Source organism: Nipponia nippon, unplaced genomic scaffold (assembly GCF_047370975.1).
Source record: "Nipponia nippon isolate SJK-2023a ecotype South Korea unplaced genomic scaffold, ASM4737097v1 scaffold_15, whole genome shotgun sequence".
Taxonomy (NCBI): domain Eukaryota; kingdom Metazoa; phylum Chordata; class Aves; order Pelecaniformes; family Threskiornithidae; genus Nipponia; species Nipponia nippon.
This window is the reverse complement of record NW_028262331.1, coordinates 10,952,031-10,974,550: the sequence shown is the minus strand read 5'-3', so window position 1 is coordinate 10,974,550 and position 22,520 is coordinate 10,952,031. Positions and strand designations below refer to the sequence as shown.

General features: G+C 43.7%; 1 protein-coding gene across 7 annotated transcripts in view; it reads right to left on the bottom strand.

Moving 5' to 3' along the window:
* SGSM2 (small G protein signaling modulator 2) overlaps positions 1–22,520 on the bottom strand; it is a 62,552-nt gene that overhangs the window by 17,522 nt on the left and 22,510 nt on the right. For 4 of the 7 annotated variants that reach the window (XR_015703445.1, XR_015703446.1, XM_087751707.1 and 1 more), the window contains exons 3-12: positions 14,884–15,046; positions 10,728–10,889; positions 7,579–7,646; positions 6,921–7,066; positions 6,352–6,486; positions 5,758–5,882; positions 4,641–4,708; positions 2,729–2,892; positions 2,044–2,173; positions 463–597 (exon numbers count right to left, since the gene is read on the bottom strand). Coding sequence is in view for 5 of the 7 variants with exons in the window: in XM_087751707.1 (XP_087607833.1) it covers positions 463–597; positions 2,044–2,173; positions 2,729–2,892; positions 4,641–4,708; positions 5,758–5,882; positions 6,352–6,486; positions 6,921–7,066; positions 7,579–7,646; positions 10,728–10,889; positions 14,884–15,046 (1,296 nt within the window). In the remaining 2 variants the exon portion in view is untranslated. The remainder of the gene's footprint in view (positions 1–462; positions 598–2,043; positions 2,174–2,728; positions 2,893–4,640; positions 4,709–5,757; positions 5,883–6,351; positions 6,487–6,920; positions 7,067–7,578; positions 7,647–10,727; positions 10,890–14,883; positions 15,047–22,520) is intronic. The other 3 variants (XM_087751706.1, XM_087751708.1, XM_087751709.1) reach the window with 3 other exon arrangements.

The window sequence follows — 22,520 nt, the reverse complement described above, 5'->3', positions numbered from 1 at the left end:
CTACACAGGCACACTCCATTTCTGACTTTCCCCAGCACATCACTCCTACTGCTGTAATGGTTCACCTCCGATCCTCCCTATCCAAGGCTCCACTCCCCAGTCTGTTACGCTGTACACGACTAACTCACGGAAGGAGGATACGAAGACCTGTTATACTCCCTCCTTCGCTTGTGAGAACATGCTCTAGTATCCAGCTTTTATGAAGGTGGGGCAGGAAGCCTCTGGAAGGAGAGAAGGTTTGTCTGTTCAGCAGCACACACGCTCAAAGCAGAGGGAAGATGCTGTTGTTTCCACTTCCCATAGGTTGTGAGCATATTCCCAGCCTCTGCGCAGTCAGCTTAATCTCCAGATCTCATGGCGTGAGTGAAATGTTTTTCCCTGTAATAATGCCAACACTGTTGTATGCATCAGTGGAACGAGCTGCAATAGAGCTCTGGGACACAGAGGGAGGAGGATAAAAACCTTTCATCCTATTAGGAGCTGTGAGGTTCCGAGAGCAGATCATTGATAGCATTGCGTGTAGCTTATCTTCCTCCTCCTCATCATCGTCAACAGAGGCAGAGCGGCTGGCAGCTAAGTGGTGGTAGTTAATAGTTACTGCTCAAAGAAAATAGTGAAAGAGGAGCATAAGAAGAGAGAACTCGATTCTGCGGGAAAGCTCAAAAGGACATGTTCAGCAAAGACAAAGGACTTGAATCCTGCCCTCTTCTTGAAGGCACAAGCTCCTGTAAGTGGGTATGAAAAATGAGTTTCTTACAGGAAAAAAGCATGCTCCACCAAACACAGGCCAGCTTTTGACTGTGCACAGGCTGTGTTCCCAGAGCACACGTGTCACATCATGGCAACGGAGAAAGGTCCCAATGCCAGCCTGCAGTAGGTGAGTATGCTTTTTAGCAGAACTCCACGGGAATTCTAGGCTCCAACTAGCTTCTCTCCCTCACCGTGCCCTTATCAATGCTGTGGCCTCTTTTCCACTCGGAATCCTGTGCCAGATGCATCTGGACAGCAAACGTTCTGCTCCCCAGCTCTGTCTGGCACTGCAAACATGCAAGGCACAGGCCTCCTGCGAAGGAAGCCCGAGGCAGGAGCCAGCTCGCTCTGTCTTGCACTCAACAGGCAGGTCTGTGCTGAATGCGCCCACAGAATCTGCAGTCCCCTTGATTCAGGCAGAGGCAGAACATGCTTTTGCTGGTGTGTGCATGAACTTACCTGTGCAAATCCAGAAGCCCTAATAAAGCATGGCCGCCACTGTGGTTCAATCCCCTGGGGTAAGGAGGGTTCAGCTGAGATTTCTGCTTTTTCAGCTGCAGTAAGTCCCAATATGAGCAGTAAATCCAAATGCCCTGTAAACTTTAGGGTCTGATCTTCCTGGGAAATTCTTGCTTCTTTGCCAAGGGGAATAAAACTGAACATGCTGTTTGAGAACTAGCTCAAATGCCTTCTTGCATGTAAGGAATTTGTATTCACTGATGACATGAGGTGGTTTGGTGCTTGGGAATTAATTTAGTTTCCTTGGAAGGGCCTTTATTTATCCATTGTTAAGTTCTTGCTTCCAAGCCAGGAAACCTTAGCCCAGGGAGTTCTTGGGGTACTTTAAGAGCTGAGTTTATGGGTTTTTTTTCCTAGTAACAACATTATAAGCAAGCAGTGTGGCCAATAAAAATATCCTCACTTTGGGAGCAAAACTGCTCTTGGCTAGTCAAGCAATCTTTTTGCTTTTAGTCTCAGTTTGCAAGCCCAGGGGAGTATTTTGGAAAACTTCCTCTGCAAAACACAGAGTAAATCCAAATAAGATTCCCCACCTCAACTCCATTTCCACTAAGATAACAAGTTTCACTGCATTAAGGAAACCTACAGTAAGCTGTACCTGTTGATCGCAATTATCACACAATGAGATTTTGTGATAGTTTTGGTTTTTTTCCCCCCACAAAAACCTGGCTTGTCTGTTACCTTCAGTTACCTCCCAGGATATTACTTCAAGGTTTTCTTAGGTTTTTGTTTTGGTTTGTTTTTTTTTTAACAAAGCAGAACAAAGGCACTTACTGTTATCATGCTTGTGTCCTGGATAGATAATTCTGAACACATAGTCAGTGGAAGTGTCTTCAGCTGGCATTTCCTCTAGGTCCACTGATCTGTTGCTGTTCCGTTTTCGAAGCTTTGGAAATACCTTACCCTAGAGAAAATAATGATTCCATACATTCAGCTACGAATGACTAACAGAGCCCAACAAACTAAGTACTTCAGCCCTTTGGCATCTTAAATCTTAAAACTAAACTTTCAACGTTGGGAAAAGGTGAGGGAGAAAACAACAGTAGAATCATATATAGCAGGTGGTTTAGGGGTACTTAACACAACTTTTCTGGGTACTTAAAACACAGCTTTGTTTTGTAATCCACGGGAGCTGGGCACCAGCTTCTTTAATAATCCAAGCCTCTGACAGCAAGTATGTCCCAGTCCATTTCAGTCTTGGTCCCTATCATTTGGGTTCATATTTTGATACAATAACAGATTCCAGCTCATTGCTCAATGGGGTAATGAAGGTATGAACAATTTCTAGAGACTATCTGTATAAGAATCAAATTGGACTAAATGGAGTTATTTTGCCTCCCACTTTACTATAAAGCAGCTGGAAATCAATGCCCAGACTCTGTGGAGCAGGATGCTGGTTGAACAAAGACATTAAGATCAGGCCTAGCTACAACAAGCAGCTCATCAGAAAAGGCAGTACCTTGCCCTGTTGGGACCAAAGTGGTGGCTCCAGCTGACCGCGAGGCAGAAGACCATTTTCCAGACAGGAAAGAAACGCGAGGAGGTGACCTCCCTGGGGGAAGTGCAGCGGAGGTCTCTGAGTTCCATCCTGACTCACCAAGACTAATGTCCATCGGCTTTCTGCTGCAAAGGAGGACAAGGGGAGTCCACACTGTTACAGCGGAACCTCTATTTTATTTTTTGCTCTTACCTTCTAAGTAAATTTTATTTGCGATCATCTCTAAGTAGATAAATAAATCTCTGTAAGTCGCAGCGTGATCTAGGGATGATCTCAGTCTTTTAGTCCTAAAGAAGCTCAAGATGCAAGCAAACTACGACAGGCCTCATGCAGAAACATTTAAAGTGATTCTGAACACTAATATAATAAAGGCATAACTAAGCTAAGTCTCTGGTGTATGACATAACTTGACAAAGGACACATAATTTAGAATGAAAACCAACCTAATGGATATAACCAGAGGCTGTCAGCTTTATTCTTGTGAGACTTAGCAAGTCACATTCCCTGTTGTAAATTTTTCTCATCTATCTTCACTGTCACTAGAAATTTAGCACAAATAAGGAAAACTACCCTGGGCTCTGGATACTCTTTTAAGCATAATAATCTGCATCTTGTACAATTTTCAAAAGAATATAAGTGAATTAGGTTCTTAATTTCCTTTTCCAAAACTGAATGAATGAGGCATCTGGAGCCACCTGGGTAAAGGGGGGATCTCCAAGAGCAGGATGTGTTCCACAGCATGGCTGTGCAAGTTCCAGCCTGGTAACCAGGTGCTGCGGCAGGACCGCCAAGTGTCTGTCATCTTGTGCAAACAAGAAAAATCATGTTGTGTATACACCTGGCACCTGTTACTGAAACAGCTTTCTCAGTGAAGAACAAGAAAGGCTGTCGTGTTTTTCACGTCTGTCATTCAATTCCCCTTTTCCGAAGGAACTGCCACAAAGCCGAGTGGTGACGCATCTGACCAGTCAGTGAAATACTCGTCAGGCACAAAATGTCCTGGGGAAGATTACTGAAGTGAGGCAAATGAACCTGAACTAATGTTACAATTGTCATCCTCTACCAGCTAGGATTCCAGATTTTAACACTCATCCCCATATGTCCATAACTAGTTAGAAGTGTTAATGACACTGAGGGAGGAAAAGTGATCATTCAAGTGGCTCTCCTGCTTATGTATTTTAAAGCAATATACACAGACTGTCTTCTAAAACAGGCTCTTAGATCAAAAGCTCCTTTAGTCCAACTGTATCTCAAATCTGACTCCAAATAAAAATCTCTAAATATTCTTTGTCTTTGCTCTGTGATTTTGACTTAAGGCTTGTAGTAAGGAAAAGCAGTGGGAGAGCCGTTTTGTTCCAGATTCCTCTCCCTACGTTGAGCAGAATGGGCTACTGAGAACTGGATGGTCAGAGGGTGACAGAGGGTGGCTCTGGTTACACGCACTCCCCTTCTACAGGCTGATGATCCCACTATAGACGTGGCTGACAGACCTGCTTTTTTTCCCCCCCTCTCCTTTCTTGTAATAGTCAATGGATGGAGGATCATGCTTAATAGAGCCAAAACTTCTATGTTTAATACCTGCCGCTGACAGTTTCCCGTAAGTGCTGTTCTGCACAGATCACTCAGAAAAAACAAAGCACACAGAAAAAACAAAGAACATAGAAAGCAATTGACAACTGGAGCAGTGTTAGGCAGAGGAGTTCTTACCAGGCCTTTCAGTGAAGACATCTGAAGAAGAAAAATGGTCTGCCTCCTTTTGCAATAAACCCCTAACAGGCACCATATAAAATGGTAGCAGCATTAGCAGCAATAACATTCACCTGGCAGAAAGGGGCTTTGGGAGCGCCCCCGCGAGAAGAAGGTTTATGCTTACGTTGCTGATGGCAGTGAATGCAGACGATCTGGCTGAGTGGCACTATTAATGCGTAGTCCCAGTAAACACTAATAAGGAAGGAAAAAGTGCAGGAAACATTTTTTTTTCCCATATTCAGGAGTGCTTGTGGTTCCAAGCACCCAATAAAAAGACTCTGCTAAGTTAATAACTGCTTATTAAATTTGGTCAATTAAGGTAAATTAATAGTCAAGTAAAAGGCAAAGGATCTAGTTCTCCACATCTGGCACTAGCCTTGCCATAACCTCCCTTTCCCTCGTCACCTCCCCTCCCTCCCACCACCCCATACCAGGTTACAACAATGCTCTGGCTAAGATTAAAACGCCTGGGGCACAGACTTCATGATGGTCTTGTAGCTGGGTTTCAGGACAGCGGGGTTCAGTTCTGTCTTGCACATGTGATTTATGGGCAGCAGCATGTAAATCCATTGGGGCTCGAGCTTACAGATTAAACACTGGAAACAGATCCGAACCCTTCCGAGAACAACCTCAACAGAGTTTAGCAATGAAAGCACACGGGTAGAGGGCTTCATTAAGGTTCTGTTTAAAAATGCACATGAAGTTTTAGAAAAAAGAATGGAGTGGATTAAACATTCGAGAGCACTGTTCTGGGGCTGAAGGAAGCATTCCCTGAGGAGACATACCTGCCTGGTTCAAGGCTTTACTTGTCCTTCCACTGAAGCAGAATGCCAAATTAGATGAATAACTGATCTAACGGAAGAGTGACACTGCAGGTCTCTTTTTTGAGGTTGAAATTAGCCATGCTTGCCAAGTGATCTGTGACCCTCTGAAGGGAGGTACTAGAATTGTAATGATGGAAGGTAGTGTTGAGCCTTTTCTCATGAACACCTGGGAAAGTGGGCTTTTGTTTTCCTTTTGAAAAGGCCTTATATCCAAGTGCATTACAGGATCTTTGGAAAGTTGCTTAATCTGTGGCAAAACAGGAACAGAACCCAAGCTGCCTGACACCTCACCTTATGCACTATTCAGAAGCCCTTCAATTAAATCAGCCTTGTTACACTTACTTATGTCATATGGCCAAATAGGCAAGAAATAAACACCATGAACACTTCCGATCTTTTCCTGAATGCAATGATTACCTTTTCTCCAGCTCTGAATCTCCAAGGGTTCCATTCATCAGCTGATTTGGAGTCCATTTTAAAGTCAAACTATCTGCTGACTGATGAAGGGAGAGATACCCAGGAATTGCCTCCAAGTCGTCTTTCTGTTCACAGAAGCAAGAAACAGACAATCCAAGTGACTCAAGTGCACAACTATAACTGTCATGTTCCAGTCTTCCTATGTCCCACAAGTTCCAGAGCAGCGCATTATCTAGGAACTGCTGAGGGAAACCTTAACACCAAAAGTATCGGTATTTAATATGGCTATTAGAAAGAGGGGAAAAAACACAGGTTTATGAAAAAATCATTGGGTTTATGAAATACAGTCCAGTATGCCTGTTCCTACCTATATGCCCACTTCACAGTTCACATTGGTCAGGCAGTGAAAGCATTTGTCACGTCTTAATCTGCCTCAGCATAATAGAGTGAAGTGGGAAGGCAGCACTGTCCTGAGGACAAGACATTAAGCCAGTACTTGACAAGCCTAGGTTATATTCCTAACTATACTACTGACGTCTCAAGTCACAGCCAGGCAGCAGCTGTGTGTATTGGCCCAAAACTCAATGTACTCACCGGCTGGACTAAGACATTGTTTTTCCCATACAAGAGGTGCGTTCGGGAATTCTGGTGCAAAGACTCCACGTACTCTCTTGCCGAAGCAGCAAAGCGATCTTCTGACGTGCTCCCACTTGAATGTCGTTTCCGGATCTAGCACACACACAAACACAGTCAAGGCAGATCAGGTAGGATGGGAATGACTGTACCGGCAGGCCAATAAAACAGGAACAGTTCCTTTTAGACCCACCTCTGTAGAGTGGAACTTCTTTCTGGAGCCAAGAGACCTCACAGAGAAATGACCTGAGCTCTTACTCATCCCTGACCAAGGCAGCTCAAAATTTCTTGTGAACTACCTGCTCTGATCACAAGTGTTAAAAGCCACAGAATTTAGTCCTGGATCTCAAACTTTTCTACATACAGATAAAGAGGACATTTGGGCCCAAATGGCCTTGTAATCTGTGATAAAAGCTCCATTACAGAAGAGAAAAGAAAGGTGGTTCTGAATTCAGATCTCTCCTTCCTGGGTTTGCTTTTATTGTCAACCTGTGCCTTAACTCAGGAATAGCTACACCGTAAATACCTACTCCCAGGGCTGGGCGCTTTGAAGGAGAGTCTTGGCGGCCATGTACTCCATGAATCCGGTGTCGCTGAACAAGCTCATCTGCTGAAGGGTCTGTCCAATAGTGATCAGCTGTTTTTAGCTTGGTGTACTCCAGAGCACATGGTCCAACTAAGAAAAGAGCCCAAGAGAGAAACCTTCTGAGTCTGTTCAGAAACATACTTAGTCTTATCCTGCTGGCCAAGTACTGAAAGTGAGATTTCCTTCTCAAGCCAAGTGAATATTAATGGTCATTTAATGATCCTACAGGATCAGCCCATAATATAGGCAATACATATAATAACATATTGGGTCCTGTTATCTAGGGCTGTATAAAAATATTCCTGTAGGACACAATACCTTGCCTAAGCAGCATTAGTAGTTACAATCTGCTAGCAAGCATTCAGTAAAGAGCCATTCCCATTCTGTTCTCTGATCCAACCGATAATTAATAATAAAAACAGATGGCTGGTCTCTACTGGTCTCGTAAGCAACAAAACAACATCTTCTGTTTTGCTCTATTATAAATAATTAAACTACATGCTAGAGAGAAAAATCACCTTTTGTAACACTATCATAATACAAAATGTTTTAAGAAACAATTTATTTTCTTTCGCATAAGAAGTAACTTCGCAAGAACTTACCCAGGAGAGAAGCCAGTATTGGGCCACAAACAGGATCTGCCAGTAAAGCTTCTTTTTCATAATATTTACTAGGAATAAAAGATCAGAGTCCAGTTAAAATCACTGGCTGTTATTTTTAAAAGCTCTTATGCCTCCTAGTAGCACGAGTCCGTTGACTTTAAAAATATCACACGTTACTGCTTACCAGAAGGTATGCCAAAGGAAGCAAAAGAGAGAAGGGCAGAGAAGCTAGACAGGCTGCTATTAACCTGACAATTCCTTCAGCATTTGCTGTGGCCCCCAGGAGTCCAGTGGAAGTTGACTGCGTGTGCAGGGGGAAGCACGACTACTGAAGCCACGTTCCAGGTCAGACTTCATACTTAATAAAAGCTGAGGCCAAAAACTCATTTCAAGAGCAAATGCAGACAATTAAATTCCCTACATAAAAGGGAAGATTTAAGAGTTTAGGGTTCTAAGAGTTTTACCAAGGCAGAAAACAGGATCTAGGCTGTACATCTGGAGTGCTGTGCACATAGTGAAGCAGCACATGTTTTCAAAGCTTGGTTTTCATTACAGTTCCAACACAAAAATTCCAGCAACAGAATTTTGCTGTGATTATCAAATACACTCTCACACAATGGGCCAGTTGGAAAACTGTGTATCTGAACAGCCAGAGACAAGACCAAAGGGATCCAAACCCCATATATTTTCTGAACTTGACAGGTAGAGGAAAAGCAGTTGCTAGGACTACCTCGAAATCATCGATGCACGCATCTCCTCTAAAAGCTCTAATGGAGCTTGACTGGCTCACCTACTGATCGCGTAAAGAAGAAACGTTGTGTTGGGTTCACAGGTAAAGGCAGCTTTTACAACATGGTATGTCCTGAACTATTTTTAAAGACCGTTACAATATATCCTAAGAAAGCTATGGAGAAATTAATTTGTCCTATTTTAGACATCTGCTTTAGAATTATATAATTTCCTGAACTATAACAATAATGTTAACTAGATCTCCACGGAGCATAAAGGGAGCCTAGTACAACCAGTTCAATAAACCTGCACTCCAGACTACTATATTTAACAGGATGACCACCACCCTTACTTTGGATCCACATTCTGCCCCGATGAGCTGCGTAATCTCAGGCAAGTCACCTCCTCTCAGTATGCTCATTCTGCTTCATCTGTTTTTGAACTGAGCTGTCGAGAGGCAGGAGCTTGCCTTTTGCTAAATGTGTTTACCCAGTATATTTGATTTGGGGCTTTGGGCACTAATGCAATATGGAGACAAACAATAACTCTCTGCAAGCAATTTTGCCAGTTTTCCACAGAGACCAAGAGATCCACACATTCTTAAACATCTCTTCCATCTGTGAGGAACAATCTTGAAACACTGTCAAGAACAATGCACTACTACAAATAGTAGCTCTTGCAATGACCCCAAAGTCTTCCCATCACAGCAGGCAAAGCTGACTTATAACACCACATAGCGAAAAAATCAAAACACCCAAATTTCTTGAACTGTCATTATCGTCTGCTGTCTCTTCCACTAGGTGGGGCTCAAACTCTAAACCGTCTTCCTCAAGAACAGAAGAGCTGAAGGACTTAAACGTCGAGCATTTGAGCAGTAATGTCACAAAAAGGCATGAGAACAAGCCTTATGAAGAGGTTCGTTTTATTCACTAAGTCAGGTTCTCAAAATCACACACCTGCAATTAAGGACCTGATCCTAACTCATCTGAATGGATGGAGAAGGCAGTAAGATGAACATCTATAATATAACCATTGAGACCGAACTCTCTTGTCATGTCTCCAGGCAAATTACTTTTTAATTAAAAAATCCTTGTATCCATGTATCAGCAGACAAATTGATACATTGGGCTAAAATGCTTTCATTAACTGTGTCTCTGTGACACAGCCAACGCTCCCACTGTCTCTTCTGCACATAGCTCTTAAAACAAACTGGCACTAGATATCCCAGAGCAACAGTTTGCTTTGAACAGCACAAAGACCTTTCTTCCATTCTCTGTCTTTCTAGTGGCAAGATAGATCATGAAAATAAAGCTGATGACAAGGAAAACAGTAATGCAAACTTGGAAAATACTGTGAGAATAAGTTCCTCTGCCCTAGCTCTCTTCCTTGTGCAGACCCATGGGCTTTGGAAAGCCAAGAATGTGTCCCCCCAGTGCAGAACTGCAAGAGCACCACTGCCAACAACTTGCAATGGCAGCAGCTACAGACATACTTTTCTGGGACCGTATCAAGCTTTAGGGTTCCTACCTTTCTCTTCTTATGGGAAACTGTCCCCAGTGTGCCCCTTAATTCTTCTTTATCAGTTATGGGAGGGTAGGAAGACACAAAGGGTAGAGTTAAGAACCATCTCTTGGGAAACCAAAGCTAATGCTTGACAGTAGGCAGTGATGGTAGAATATGTCATAGAAGAGAGAGGACTCGTCTTTTCCTCTTAAAGAGTCCTTGGGGATTACATCCATAAAGCATTGATGCTCTTCTCTGGTTTTGCAAGGGAAGATTCACTTTACACAAAACTTGAATTTTCTAAAAAGGCAACATGATTAAAAAACCTTTTTTCACAGCCCTAAGGGTTTATGTCATTAACTCCTGTTGTAAACTCATTTCCTCTTCTTTTATCTACAAACGGCATTTTCTTCCCTGACATGCTGAAATTCCAAAGGATTATTTTTAACTAATGTGAGTGAATTAAGCACTCCTGACCTATTAGAAGACATTTCTATTCGCTGAGGTTTAGGTCCCATTAGAATCTGGGCATCTAGTATCTACTGAAACCTAAGGTGCTTAAGTGAGTGGAAAGGATCAGGGCTTCACATGCTTCTGAACGCATTACCCTTTATGGTAGCACTGTTCAATACTGACAACTTTAGGAAAAAATAAAAGAGGTCCTTAATAAACCGCAAGTTAGTTTTTTAGCTGATTTCTGGAAAGCTGTCTGGCTGTTAACATTTTTTGTAAGTCTGAAACATATCAATGATTCAAAACAAAAGTACAATTTCTTCTAAATGTCTAGGCATCTGGTTTTCTTCCTACCAGAAGTTTGCATCACAAAAGTTTGAAGAAGACTTTTGATTAAATCCCTCGTTGCAGATACCTAAACACATCAGTCCAACAAATCCCTGCGCTTCTGATTCTTTCCTTACCTGCAGTTATCAACAATATACTGCACAATCTTGTCGAGCACTTTCTCAATCAATGCTGTCCGAACCCATATGTGTTTGATGGCCTGAGGTGTCAGGACGGGTGTTTTGCTTGTGGTTGATCCCTGCCTCTTGAGGGGTTCCTGCCCATTTGGCTGATTTTTCCTGCAAAAGGAGATAAAAGTAAAAGCAGTCAGAATTCAGACTCTTCTCACAGAAAGCTCTCCAGTGAAAGACTGCGTGGAGAGGTGTTGGAATACACAGCGTGTATCTGACAAATGCATATCTGTATACTTGCTGTCTACATTACTATGTTAGCACTCGCTACCACTGTGGTGCGGACTTTTAGTCAGTCCATCGTCAAGGATTTTCTGAAAATCATGGCTCTAACTAATGATTTAGGATGTCTCGGTTCCGAGTTATGAATAGAAGAAGTCTGTAAGGATTATATAATTCACAGACAGATGCTAAACAAGCTCTAAAAAAGTCCCCAAACAGGTCTGTATTAGGTATCTTGGGCTAGGTAGTCACCTATCAAAAATATCTTCTCTGCTTCTACAGCTTTAGGAAAAGCCCAACATTTGAGCTCCTCCAAAACTCCCACATACTAGGCTGAAAGGAATAGGCTGTAAATCCATTGCAGACCATACACCCCAAAAGAGTGAAAAAAAAAAAACCAAACAAAATGCAAAGTGTAGCAGAAAATAAGTCACACCTGACGAACAGAAGTTTGCTTCTTATCAAACAGAGCTTCACACTCAGTTGGGAAAGCCACAGGGAGGATGGTAAAAAGAAGATTCTTGTCTCCCAGCTTTCTCTGGGAGGAGGTAGCCACGACCCCAGGAAGACACACAGCTGTTTCAACATGAGATATTCCCACTGAGACCAGAAGCATGGAGCAGGATTTGAGATAACACAGGCAGAGCTTTTCCAGGGACCTCCTGCCACACCATCATCAGGCAATCCTTGCGCACAGGCCCATCTTTTCATTCTCTCTGTGAAGCACCCTATATAGCTACAGCACAGTCTGTGCTACTGTCTTGGCAGTGAGATCCTATCTCCTACCACCTACAGAATGACAACAAGACAACTAAGAGATAAGCAACATCAAACTGAGAAACTGGAACTATAGCAAATGAGCATCTAAAGCCAGCTGGGAGCTTGCTCACAGCCAAGACCCCCTGCTTGTTCCTACAGCATAAGCCAGCACAGCAACAGGTCCACCTCAGAAACAGGGAGCTTCATGCTGCCTTTTAGTGGCAGGATGGCAAGCTGGCTACCCAAAGCAGAATCACTTCCCAAGCACGGCTGTCAACAGGAACATGGGGGTTGCTCAGCACGGTGGTCTCTGAACCATGCGGGAAGTTGTCATTCCTTTCTGTGGAGCTATCTGCTGCCCCAAACATCTCCTTGACCCCAGTCCAGTGAGGGACAGTGGCATGTTGTGCCGCAGGCACGCTGTGGGATGGTGTTTTGCCAGATGAGCAGGACGGTACTTTTCTCTGTAGCCCCCAGTGTGCCACGCTTCCTGCCATGCCACTGCACAGCTTCTTGTGGTTGGAGCTGAAATTCGCATCATGCCAAGGAGCAGTTTTGTGCCTTCTCAGCACAACACACATGCTCTTATCCATGCTGGGTCCTCACGGTGTGCATCCACCTCTCATCTGTCGAGTACTGGTGTCCAAAACACATTTTCATACTGACAACAATGCTCCCTTCACTTCTTTGGTGGCACTGACACAAATTATCACTTGTCACTGTTGAGATAATTAATGGCCTGAACAGATTTGGAACCGGAGACTGATTCTGAAGCTGAATGTGCTGCCTGGAGCTTTCCAGCTTCTAAAAGGTGACCCACAAAAAGGAAAATGAGTTTGTTCTCTTTGTTTCTCTTTCCTGCTGCCTAGCAAAATAGCTGAAATGTGAATTTGTGTTCCCTTCCTCCCTCCCCGCTAGCTGTGCCTGCGGCATTCGTTATGTAAGACAAGATGACAACACTGCTCCATACCGAACACCTAACACGCAGCAACAAGTCACAATGCACAATTTTATAAGGCGGTACCAGTCACACGAAGTCTCCCGTGACAGCACTGGTGGGGCACTGCCCCAAATCCTCTCCTCCTAAACGACATAATGCACCTAAGCCACGTGTCCATAGCGTAGCAGGGGGTGAAGCCGTGCCAGCCCTGCCACAGCACATGACGACATCTTGTGATGGGTCCGTAATCCTGCATCAGGCAATACAATACGGCTGCAGGAGAAAGGTATGCTCTAGAGCTGAGCGCTGGGAGAGCTTCCTACTTCTGCACAGTACTGCAGGTTTGCCTTGGCTCTCCATACGCTGCATGGGGCTGGCAGTGGAAGACTAACCCTCTTAATCTCTTTCCCAGAAAATCTGCCCCTTAAAATAGCAGAAAAGAAGGTTCAATTTTCTCCTAATGAAAAGAGAAACGCTGATGTCTTCAACAATCTTCAGCAGAAAATCCATGTTCTCAAATGATCCTGTTCACTGACAGCACTCAGGTCCCCTTTCAGGAAAGGGTTCAATTCAAAGACTAAATACAATAGTTGGGTGCTGCCTTGAGTGAGATCTGTAATTCTTCTCCGCATTTACAAAGTCCCTAGTCCTCCATTAGGCCGTGACAAAACCTCTACAAGGCAACACACACACCGTGACAAGCCCAAGGCGAGAAATACACAACACCACTAACATCAGAGGAATTCAAATGTGTTTAATTGCATCCTAAACAGGGGCTTTCTTCAGCCACAGCCTCAGGAGCAACTGGACTGCTACAGCACTTGTGTCTCATTTCATACATTCAACGAAGCGAGTCCACCCCCTGTAGTATTTCTTAATAGCGTCTCTTTGCTGTGCATTGTTTCTACAGCACTTAAGTTCTGTCGTTTCTCTGGGAGAAATTTTATGTGGTTTTCAGCTATTAACAACCACAAATTTTAAGTTAATTTGCTCCTTTCTGTTAGAGGACACAGCCAAAGGTCTCTGGTGGTTAGAGTAGGGTTCATGTGGGCTCATAACCGAGGAGGAAGGCTGGGGAATTTTCAGTAGAAAGCATCCATCTTCCTAACATTTAAAAAACTAAAATTAATAAAATCCCAATCTATATCAGTAGGCACACAATTAAAAAAATATCAAAAATAGGATGTGCCTGTTAAGAACTACATAACAAAGTCTAATATTTAGAAGTCTAATAAAGATAAATGCCAGAAAACTACACAGAAATGTAAGTATAAGTGCTAATTTAAACAACTGTCAGTAGGTGAAGACTTCAATGCAACACAAATGGAAGTCAAGCTCTCTTGACAAAGTCCTTCAACAGCAAGTTGATCAAGAAGCTATAAGTTCTTACAATGTACAAAGACCTCTTAAGGCTTAGCAGTGCCGCTGCTCTACTGTCTACAAACAGAAGAAAAAATCTCCTGTCCTGAGTTTACAATATAAGACACTCATTCCACAGGCTCATTCAGTCAGCAGAACCACATGGCAAATTTTAATTGCACTGCTCATCACTAGCAAGAAGTTTAGGACTTTCAGCAATCTCAAGTCCTTGACTCCAGCACAAATTCAGCTGTGCTCAAGTCCAGTGCATACTTAATTGCTTTCCTATAATCAGTCTCTCACTGCTGACCACCTCTTCTTGAGTTCATCCTTCTTCCTATCATTCTTTGTATCCATTAACTTAAGTATTTCTACCATAATAGCTACAAATCTTCTGTTATTGGTTTGGCAAGGAGCATGCCAACACAGCTTTTCCAGTAAGTCTGTTCTTCAGTTCCTTTTGCCACCCACATCCCTTCCCACCAACAGTCCAAACTGGTCCACCATACCCTGACTTTGAGCACTTCTCTAAAATCACCAATTATTCACTTTTGTTGCTTTGTGTGGGCTGGATGCGCTGATCTGCTACACTGAGAAGCAAAACAAAACACCAAAGGCCCAGTTCCCAACCTCTGCCTCTTTGCTAGTTGTCAGCTTGATTAAACAAAAACATTTGCCTTAAAGTTACAGACGCTAAAGAGACAAAGCTTTAACAAATGGGGCCAAGAAAGACCCCTTTGCATTTACCAAGCAGTCTCTGTATCCTCTCCATGCTGCACACGCATCACATGAATTCTGCTGATAAACAGACCTCAGCCTCACCTGCCTTCTACCTGCTGCTGCAGTTCCTGCACTTTCTTGCATATGTCTCCAGCTATCGCGTACGTCTTGCCAACTTTGGTGAACAGCGCAGCCACCTTGTCAGTCCGCAGGAAGCCGGCAGCCCTGCGCTTCAGCATGTGCAGGAGGCACGCTTCCACAACACCTGCAAGAAAGGGAAGGAGATAGAGTTACGGGTACTGCTGTCCTTCAGCCTTCTCTTCGGTGAATACCGTCTGCTTACACCCCTTGGTCAGGTGTGGAGTCAAGAGAACGGGGCAGAGCGGGGGGACAGACGGACAGAAAGATAGACTAGATCTCAAAAGCAGATGATGCAAGCGTGTGTCTAATCTGCAACTCGCAATAAGCACCTTGTAAGTTGCAGATGAAGTCAGTAAACCAACGAACCAAAGGACTGAAATATCTCCCAGTCTTTTCACCCCATTTTATGCACGTCACTGTGAAAGAATTCCTGATTCTACTGAAAATGAAGCCAAAGGCAAAACCTCTTCTCAACTCCTCGTGGCAGAACCAGGTCCCCCAACTCAAGATATAACGAGCTAGAAATCTGCTTTTACTGATCATCTCTGTTTTGAGCAGAGGCTCCTATTTATCTTTGTGAGTTGCTGCATCCATTTCTCCCACTTGTATTTCTCCATATGGTCTGGTGTTTGCAATGAAAAGGACTAATTGGGGTCGTATTTTCCTGTTATTTGCTACTCATTTTTAAAATCATATTGTAGGACTTTTAGCACTGGCCTGTGAAGAATGCTACTGGCAAGAAGGCACCTCAGGTAAGTCATACAGAGCTCAGGTTCAAACCTGAACTGGTCCCTGAATGCGGAATGTGAGAAATTGCTGTGTTTAAGTAACTACTGGCATGCAGACGATTGCTGCGTACCATTTAATCTATCTAGTGACGACACAGCTTTCATTGCCATGGGATCTAGATTTGCAGAAGCAGGGTAAAATAAATCATGCTTTTATTTCTGATTATTAAAATATTAACTCTTCATGTCCTAAATGGAAGTGAGACACTTTCGTTATGCCACCTCTCATTGGAAATAGGTATGAAAATAACAAAAAAAGTCTACCAACTCCCTTCCCCTCAGCTGCCTTATGTATTCCATTCTCCTCTGGCAAAGGGAAGACTATGAAAAAAGCATGAGATACAAACACTACTATCGCGTTGGTTAACACGATTGGGAAGGAACTCGGATGCAATGAGACTACAGTATACATGGAAACCTATGGGACGGGTAAGACTATGTATCAGGAGAGTTAAAGCTGCTTTTATTATGTGTTTCACCATTAAAAATGGCACATTCAAGACAAAACCACAAACCGCTCCTAGAGTACTGCTGCCTGCAGATCTCTCATTACGTGGTGACTAATACGAAAGTCAGAGAAATGAGGAGGCTGGGTGAGAAGAGAGAGATGTACAAGAATCAAAGCCAGAGCTACATTTTCTTCAGAAGACATAAACCCACAAGCGTCGGAGTCCAGCTAGGTCACAGCTGAGCCGACCTCTTGGGGTTTTTTTGTGTGGGGGGGGTTTTTTTGTTTGTGTGTGTGTGTTTTGTTTTAATATTCCTGACCTCTGAAACAAGTCTCATTGAGGGAAGTGGACTTTTGAGTTGGCTGGGTGGAGAAGAGTAGCTCGGTTGTTTTACTGGGTTAATGGATGGGAACGTGTATCAAACACAGCAGCACGATGGCTGGCTGGAAACAGACTCTGCTGGGAAGTGGCACAATGACGATGCCTTCCACTCACCTAGGTTGTGGGAAAGACATTTTCTTTCTGGTGAAAGAAATTCATTTCACATTAGGAACAAACGGATTAGTAACAGTGAACTTAAATATCACCACCGGACATTTCAGCTCACTCTCCACTGATGAGTGGTCCACAGCTTGCATCTGCTCCAGGCTCTGCGTGCTCGCACTGTTCTCAGTTACACTGGGTTTGTCATCTCAAACACAATTACAACAGCTAGGCCTGTAACAAGTTTCCACCACTACTCAAGTAGACTTTCTGATTTGAAATGCTTAACACACCTTAACCAAGTTATGTTGTGGGCATCCCACATTCCAGCCTAGAAAATTCTCCCAGCGCCAGGGGCAAGCTCCTAGAAGAACGACTTGTTCAAGTCTTTGCATCAGTTATAATGATCTCCAAGGTAAGGTGCCCACGTACCCAGTGACCGTGCGTCTTGACGTGGCAGGATGTACAGCCTGGAGAAGCAGCAGCCATCGGCTACCGATCTTTTAAGGAATCAACTGCATCTCGGACATCACTCAGTTAGGAGCTAGAGAACAAAGCGACAGAGCTCAGGAAAAAACAGCATCACCTGTGACTGGTATGAAGTTACTCTGCAATCACAGGTACTGAAGATGAATCAGTTGTTAGGACGCTTGCTGGACTGAAACCATAGAGTCTATTGGAAAACAAATAGGAAAATGAACAATTATGCTAGGGAAGATAAACCCCTTCCAAAGCACCAGAGATCGCTACAAGACAATAAAGCCTGGTAAGACAGGCTCACCTTCCAACAGAGCCCATCATCTAGCTTCGGACAGAAAGATTAAAAAGCCTGTGAACCGAGAAGAAAATGCAACACTGCAACAGCCTGAGAGGGAATAGAGATGCAGCCAGACTATAACTACACCAGATCCACCTGTGAGGTTCATTTGGCAAAGCTTACTGTAACATGCTCTGATGGTCACCAGTAAAAGACCTCATTGCACTATTTCAGCCTTGCAAGACTCTGCCTCAGAAATCTACCCAGCTCTCATTTAAACTGCTGCAGGAAAAAGAAAGAAGATAAATACAAATAAGAAACAAAATAAAAAGCAAGCCTTCCCTATCAGCTTTTCAGTCGAGACTGCAGATGACTCATCCAGCCAACACTGCCCAGCAAAAGGCGTGAAGGAGAACAGACCAGTTCATTCACGGGGAGGGGGAAAACCCCAACTTTGTCTGCAAGGTGTGCACTGACTGAAACCCGCTCGGGCATGCCAGCCCTTGCAGAAGGGTCTGAGTTCAGCATCTGAGCGATGCTCTCCTGTGTTTTAATGACAGCAGGCAGTCCTGCGGTAAATTGCAGTTAGAATTGCCACATTACATTTTCACTAGGAGTAACAAACGGTACTCCATCTGCTCTGATACACATTGCATCTCTCCCAAGACTGGGCAGCTAATTTTGAAAGAAGGCAGTATTTTGTTGCGCTTTAAGCCCGATACTGTCAGGTGCCAAGCATTTTCTGAAGACTCCCCCTCCTTATTGTACTTGGGCCTCCAAATCCTGTAATACCTGAAAGCCTGCATCTGAAAAGACCTATCCTCACTGCTCAGTCCCTGAAAACTAACCTAAGTCCCAGGCAAGGCTGAATGGCATGCAGAAACACCTCCCGTGTTTAGCTAGCCTAGAAGCTACAGCAGTCGGGGGATCACAGGATGTGTCTGCATTGAACAGTGATAGTAAAAACGTCCCCTTCATCTCCAGCACTGCTACCCTACTTCTTTGCTTTGCAAGACTGAAGAACCACCTGCTGAACGAACAAAAAAAATTAAGAGAAGCGTTTATGAGGTATTAATAACTTCACATTCTGTGTCTTACCACTCTGGGAAAAAGAAAAGTCTAATTGGCTTCCTGCTATCACATCCTTACTACACAAATTAACCTAATGCTTGTTCCGAAAGCACAACCATTTGCTCTTAGAGTGCAAAAACAGCACTAGAAAAACAAATTGGAAACACGCTGTGGGATAACCATGCCACTATTTTGCTTTCAACTGTGAAGGCAGATACGGGTTTAAGCTAAGTAACATTGGATGAAATCTGACAGAAGATAAAATTTCCATGGAAAGCCCTAATTTCCCTATGAGACAGCCAGTGGCATTAAACATTGATGGCTTGGGGACTTGGGATTGTTCATTTTGAACAATTTTTAGCAAGATACAACCAACTTGCGTTAGCAAAGCCAAGTCTTCTAATTGTATACCCTGAATTCATTCTCTGTAAAACAGAGAAGCCAGTATTCTCTCTTCTCCTCCTTCCTAGTCCTAAGTTTATTTAGACTACAAATTCTTTGGAATAAATTTGATACATTCCCTTATTGCACAACCTATATGAGAACCGCCACAACCAAAACTCCAATTTCATCTTAAAATGAAACAAGGGACATGTAGTATCTTAATAGTCTCTCCTCAAGCTGCCTCGTCTGTAACATGTCACGTAAATGCTGTGGGCAAGCATGCCGAAAGCGCAGGATCGTGATGCGCTGGGCTGTGACCAGCTTCTTCCAACGCTCGAACAACAGGGACGATTCCAATAAACACAGGAAAACCCTACACACACAGAGCCATCCTCCAACAAATGAGTAACTCAGGAGATTGGCAAGCCCTGTGGAAAGCGGTACAGCTGGTATAAATGAAACAGCATGTCTCATGTACTTACTGATAATGACGGACTTGGTTTTTTCTTTTGTTTTGTTGCTGGGTTTTCTTTTTTTTCTCTCTCTTTTTTTTTTTTTTAATAAATAAGAGCATTTGAGCATTCACAGCATTCAGCTGATGTCTTCAGCATAAATGCTTGTGCCATGCAAACCCACAGCCCCTTCTGTTCCCAGGGCAAATGGACAATGTTGCCGTTGTGTTAGAAAGTGGACAAAAGAAATACTGCCCCATCCATGTTACTTCCATGTCGCTGTAACCCAAATAAAACCTCACCGAGTGGTACAACAAGGTATTCATACACTTTTACACCCACTACCTCTCTGAAAAAAACAGCATGATTCATCTTTCTTTGTGATCCCTCATTTAATTGCTTATTACCTTCCAGCTTCACTGTAAACAGCACCGACAAACCGCTGTTCAAATGGACAGAGTATCCTAAATTTTAAAAAAGTGTTTATTACTTTCTGGATGAGACTAAGGTCCCATTGCATCAAGCACTCTATAAACATATACTGAGACAGTCAAACACACATAGGTAAGACTGATTAAAAGTAGAAGAAAATATGTATAAATTTGTTCCACTTTTTGCAGTGAGAGAACAGCATTCTTGAATACTTAAGACTTATTGTCAGGAACTGAGGATCAAGGCACTTATCAGCATTTTATCTGTAAGCAGCTTTAACTGGAAGCAGAGAAGAAAGATTATTCAGCCTCGTCCCCTTGTGAGACGGAAAGTAAGTCCCTGCGTTTCTCCTCTCCATCACATCCCCAAGAAGAGAACACCAATAACCCCTCCATGATTAGAGCTTTATTGCAGCTGGCCCTGGGCTATACTGGAATATCTGTCCTAGCATTTCTCACTGCTGTTTGTGAAGAGGGTCCTGCCTGCGCTGAACCCAGAGGAGTCCTAGCCTGGGAGATACAAAAACCAAAGACTCACTGAGATGTTCTATGGCAGCAATGGAACAGTGCCAACGGCCTCGGCTTTTGCAGGCTCCTGTTATGCATCTCTTAGGACACGAGCTTGATTGCATCAAACAAGGCTACTGAGCGGCAAGTCTGGCACTGCTTCCCACGCTGCTATACTTCCCACCCAGAACTACTGCCTCAGAAGGCAACCGCCACCTTGCTTTTTCACCCATATTATGCACGAAAGCCTGAGCATGGCACTATTCCCCGAAAGGAGGACCAGGACACACGGGCACATCCCTGCTCAACCCCTCTCAGCAATCAGCTTATAGCAGGAAACATCCGCTGCAATCGGAGGACATCTGTAGGTGGCAAAGGCAATGCCTGTGATCTTACACAAGTGGGAGCCCAGCGCTGATGACATCTCTGCAAGCAAGGCTGTTTCTACTCAAAGGAAGAGGGAGCATCTGTGCATCTAACGCAAAAGCAGCAGCGGGGGCGAGCACTGTTTGGTTGCCCATGGGGTTTTGCAAGGCCAGGTAGAGCGGCACGGGAAGAACAAAGAGCGATGACAGCATGGGGATGTTCTTCACATCACAGTCATAGATCCCGTCTAGCAACCATCACAACAGCTCTTAACCCAGCTACTGTTTTGCTCTTTCAATTAGAAATAAAGAAAATGAAAAAAGAAAAGCAGCTTTCCGGATGCCTGAAGCAATGCAGCAATAATTGGTTCCAAATCTTAAATGAAGCAACCTGCCTTTAAAAATAACTGCAAAGAAGTGCATTACTGTTGCTTAGGAAACAGGCTCTCTTCCCACCCTCACTGTTGTTTTTCTTTTCTTTCTTTAAAACAATAAAATATTAATGAAACAAATTTAGTGAAAAGCACAGCAGGCACAGCTTTAATTATTAATAAATGTTGCAGCTGCCACGGAGGGCAATTTCCACAGTGACTGTCCCTAAAGCCCCAATATTTAATTATTCCATTGTGACATTTCTCATCACAAGGACTCGGCATAACATCAGTCCCCAGCTGACTGCAGTACATGTGTAGTGGTTATTTGTAAGGAGAGAGACACGCTGGAATTAGCTGCTGGATCGCCTCAAAACGTATGTTCCACGGGATGAGAGATTAACGCACCATGCCCAGTTCTGTGTGTAAGGCACCCTGAGATGTGGGTTCAGGTTTTAGTCCCAGCCTGTGTAACCTTCAAGTCATCTCATTCTCCTCTACTTCACCCATAAACTAAGGCTAACAGCACTGTCTGTCTCCAACTTTTCTCTCCAGACTCCCTTATACAAGGGAGTTTTTCCAGAACAGCTAACTGACTTTACATTCGCATCTGACCTAATCTGAATGAGCTTTCAAACACACAGTGGCTTTTATCCAGTTAAACTGTAAAACATTTGAGGATGGGAGTACACCTTGCAACACGGATGTACCCAGGGGACCGCACAGATGTCACCTCCGTAGCGTCCAACAGCAGGAAGGCATCCCTCCAACGCAGCAAGCGGCACGGGAGCTTCACAGCACGTTGGTTAAAGAGGTCAGCCGCCTGGAAGAGTCAAGGAGGGCTTTTTGTTCACTGTGCGTCCAAAGGCAGGCACCGATCTCGCTGCACCTTGTCAACATCACCCACAACCACATTCTCATGCACGCACAACCAAGCTCAGCCAACAAGGAAACTTTAACACATCCTGAACAAACTTGCAGAAGAATCACCTCAAGCTGCAGAATCTTTCAAAAGACATGAGAGGACCGTGAGAGTGGTGCTCAGATGGCTTTACGGAGAGGAAATACAAGGTATTTGAGGACGCCTCCTTAGCTCCACTCACCTTTTCTCTTTCCGTTTCTCTTCTGTTATAAACCAACCACACAAATTAGATTTCTATTTTCTAAGCATTGGCTTGAAACAATAAAAGCACACTTTTTACAGTGAAATAAGCCAGTATCTACAAACTCTTACTCCTGAAAACCTCCCCATCTCCCCAGGAAAGTCCCTCCTTTTCTCCTTGTGCAGGAAGGCCTCCACAAACCCACTGCTCTGCAGTTAGGCTGCTCACGCTTCTTGCATTCTGGTAATCTGCAAGGGAATTAGCACTGTCTCTTGGCCAGCTCTTGGATTTAAATCAATTCACCATGGCAGGCTCTCGGCATTCATCTTGTAGGCTTGTGGGAATAGGTAAAACAAACTGAACTAACTCATTTATCTTGAATATAACACATCCCCCTCCTGTTGTTCTGCTGGACAGTGTCAGAAATGACAAGAAAT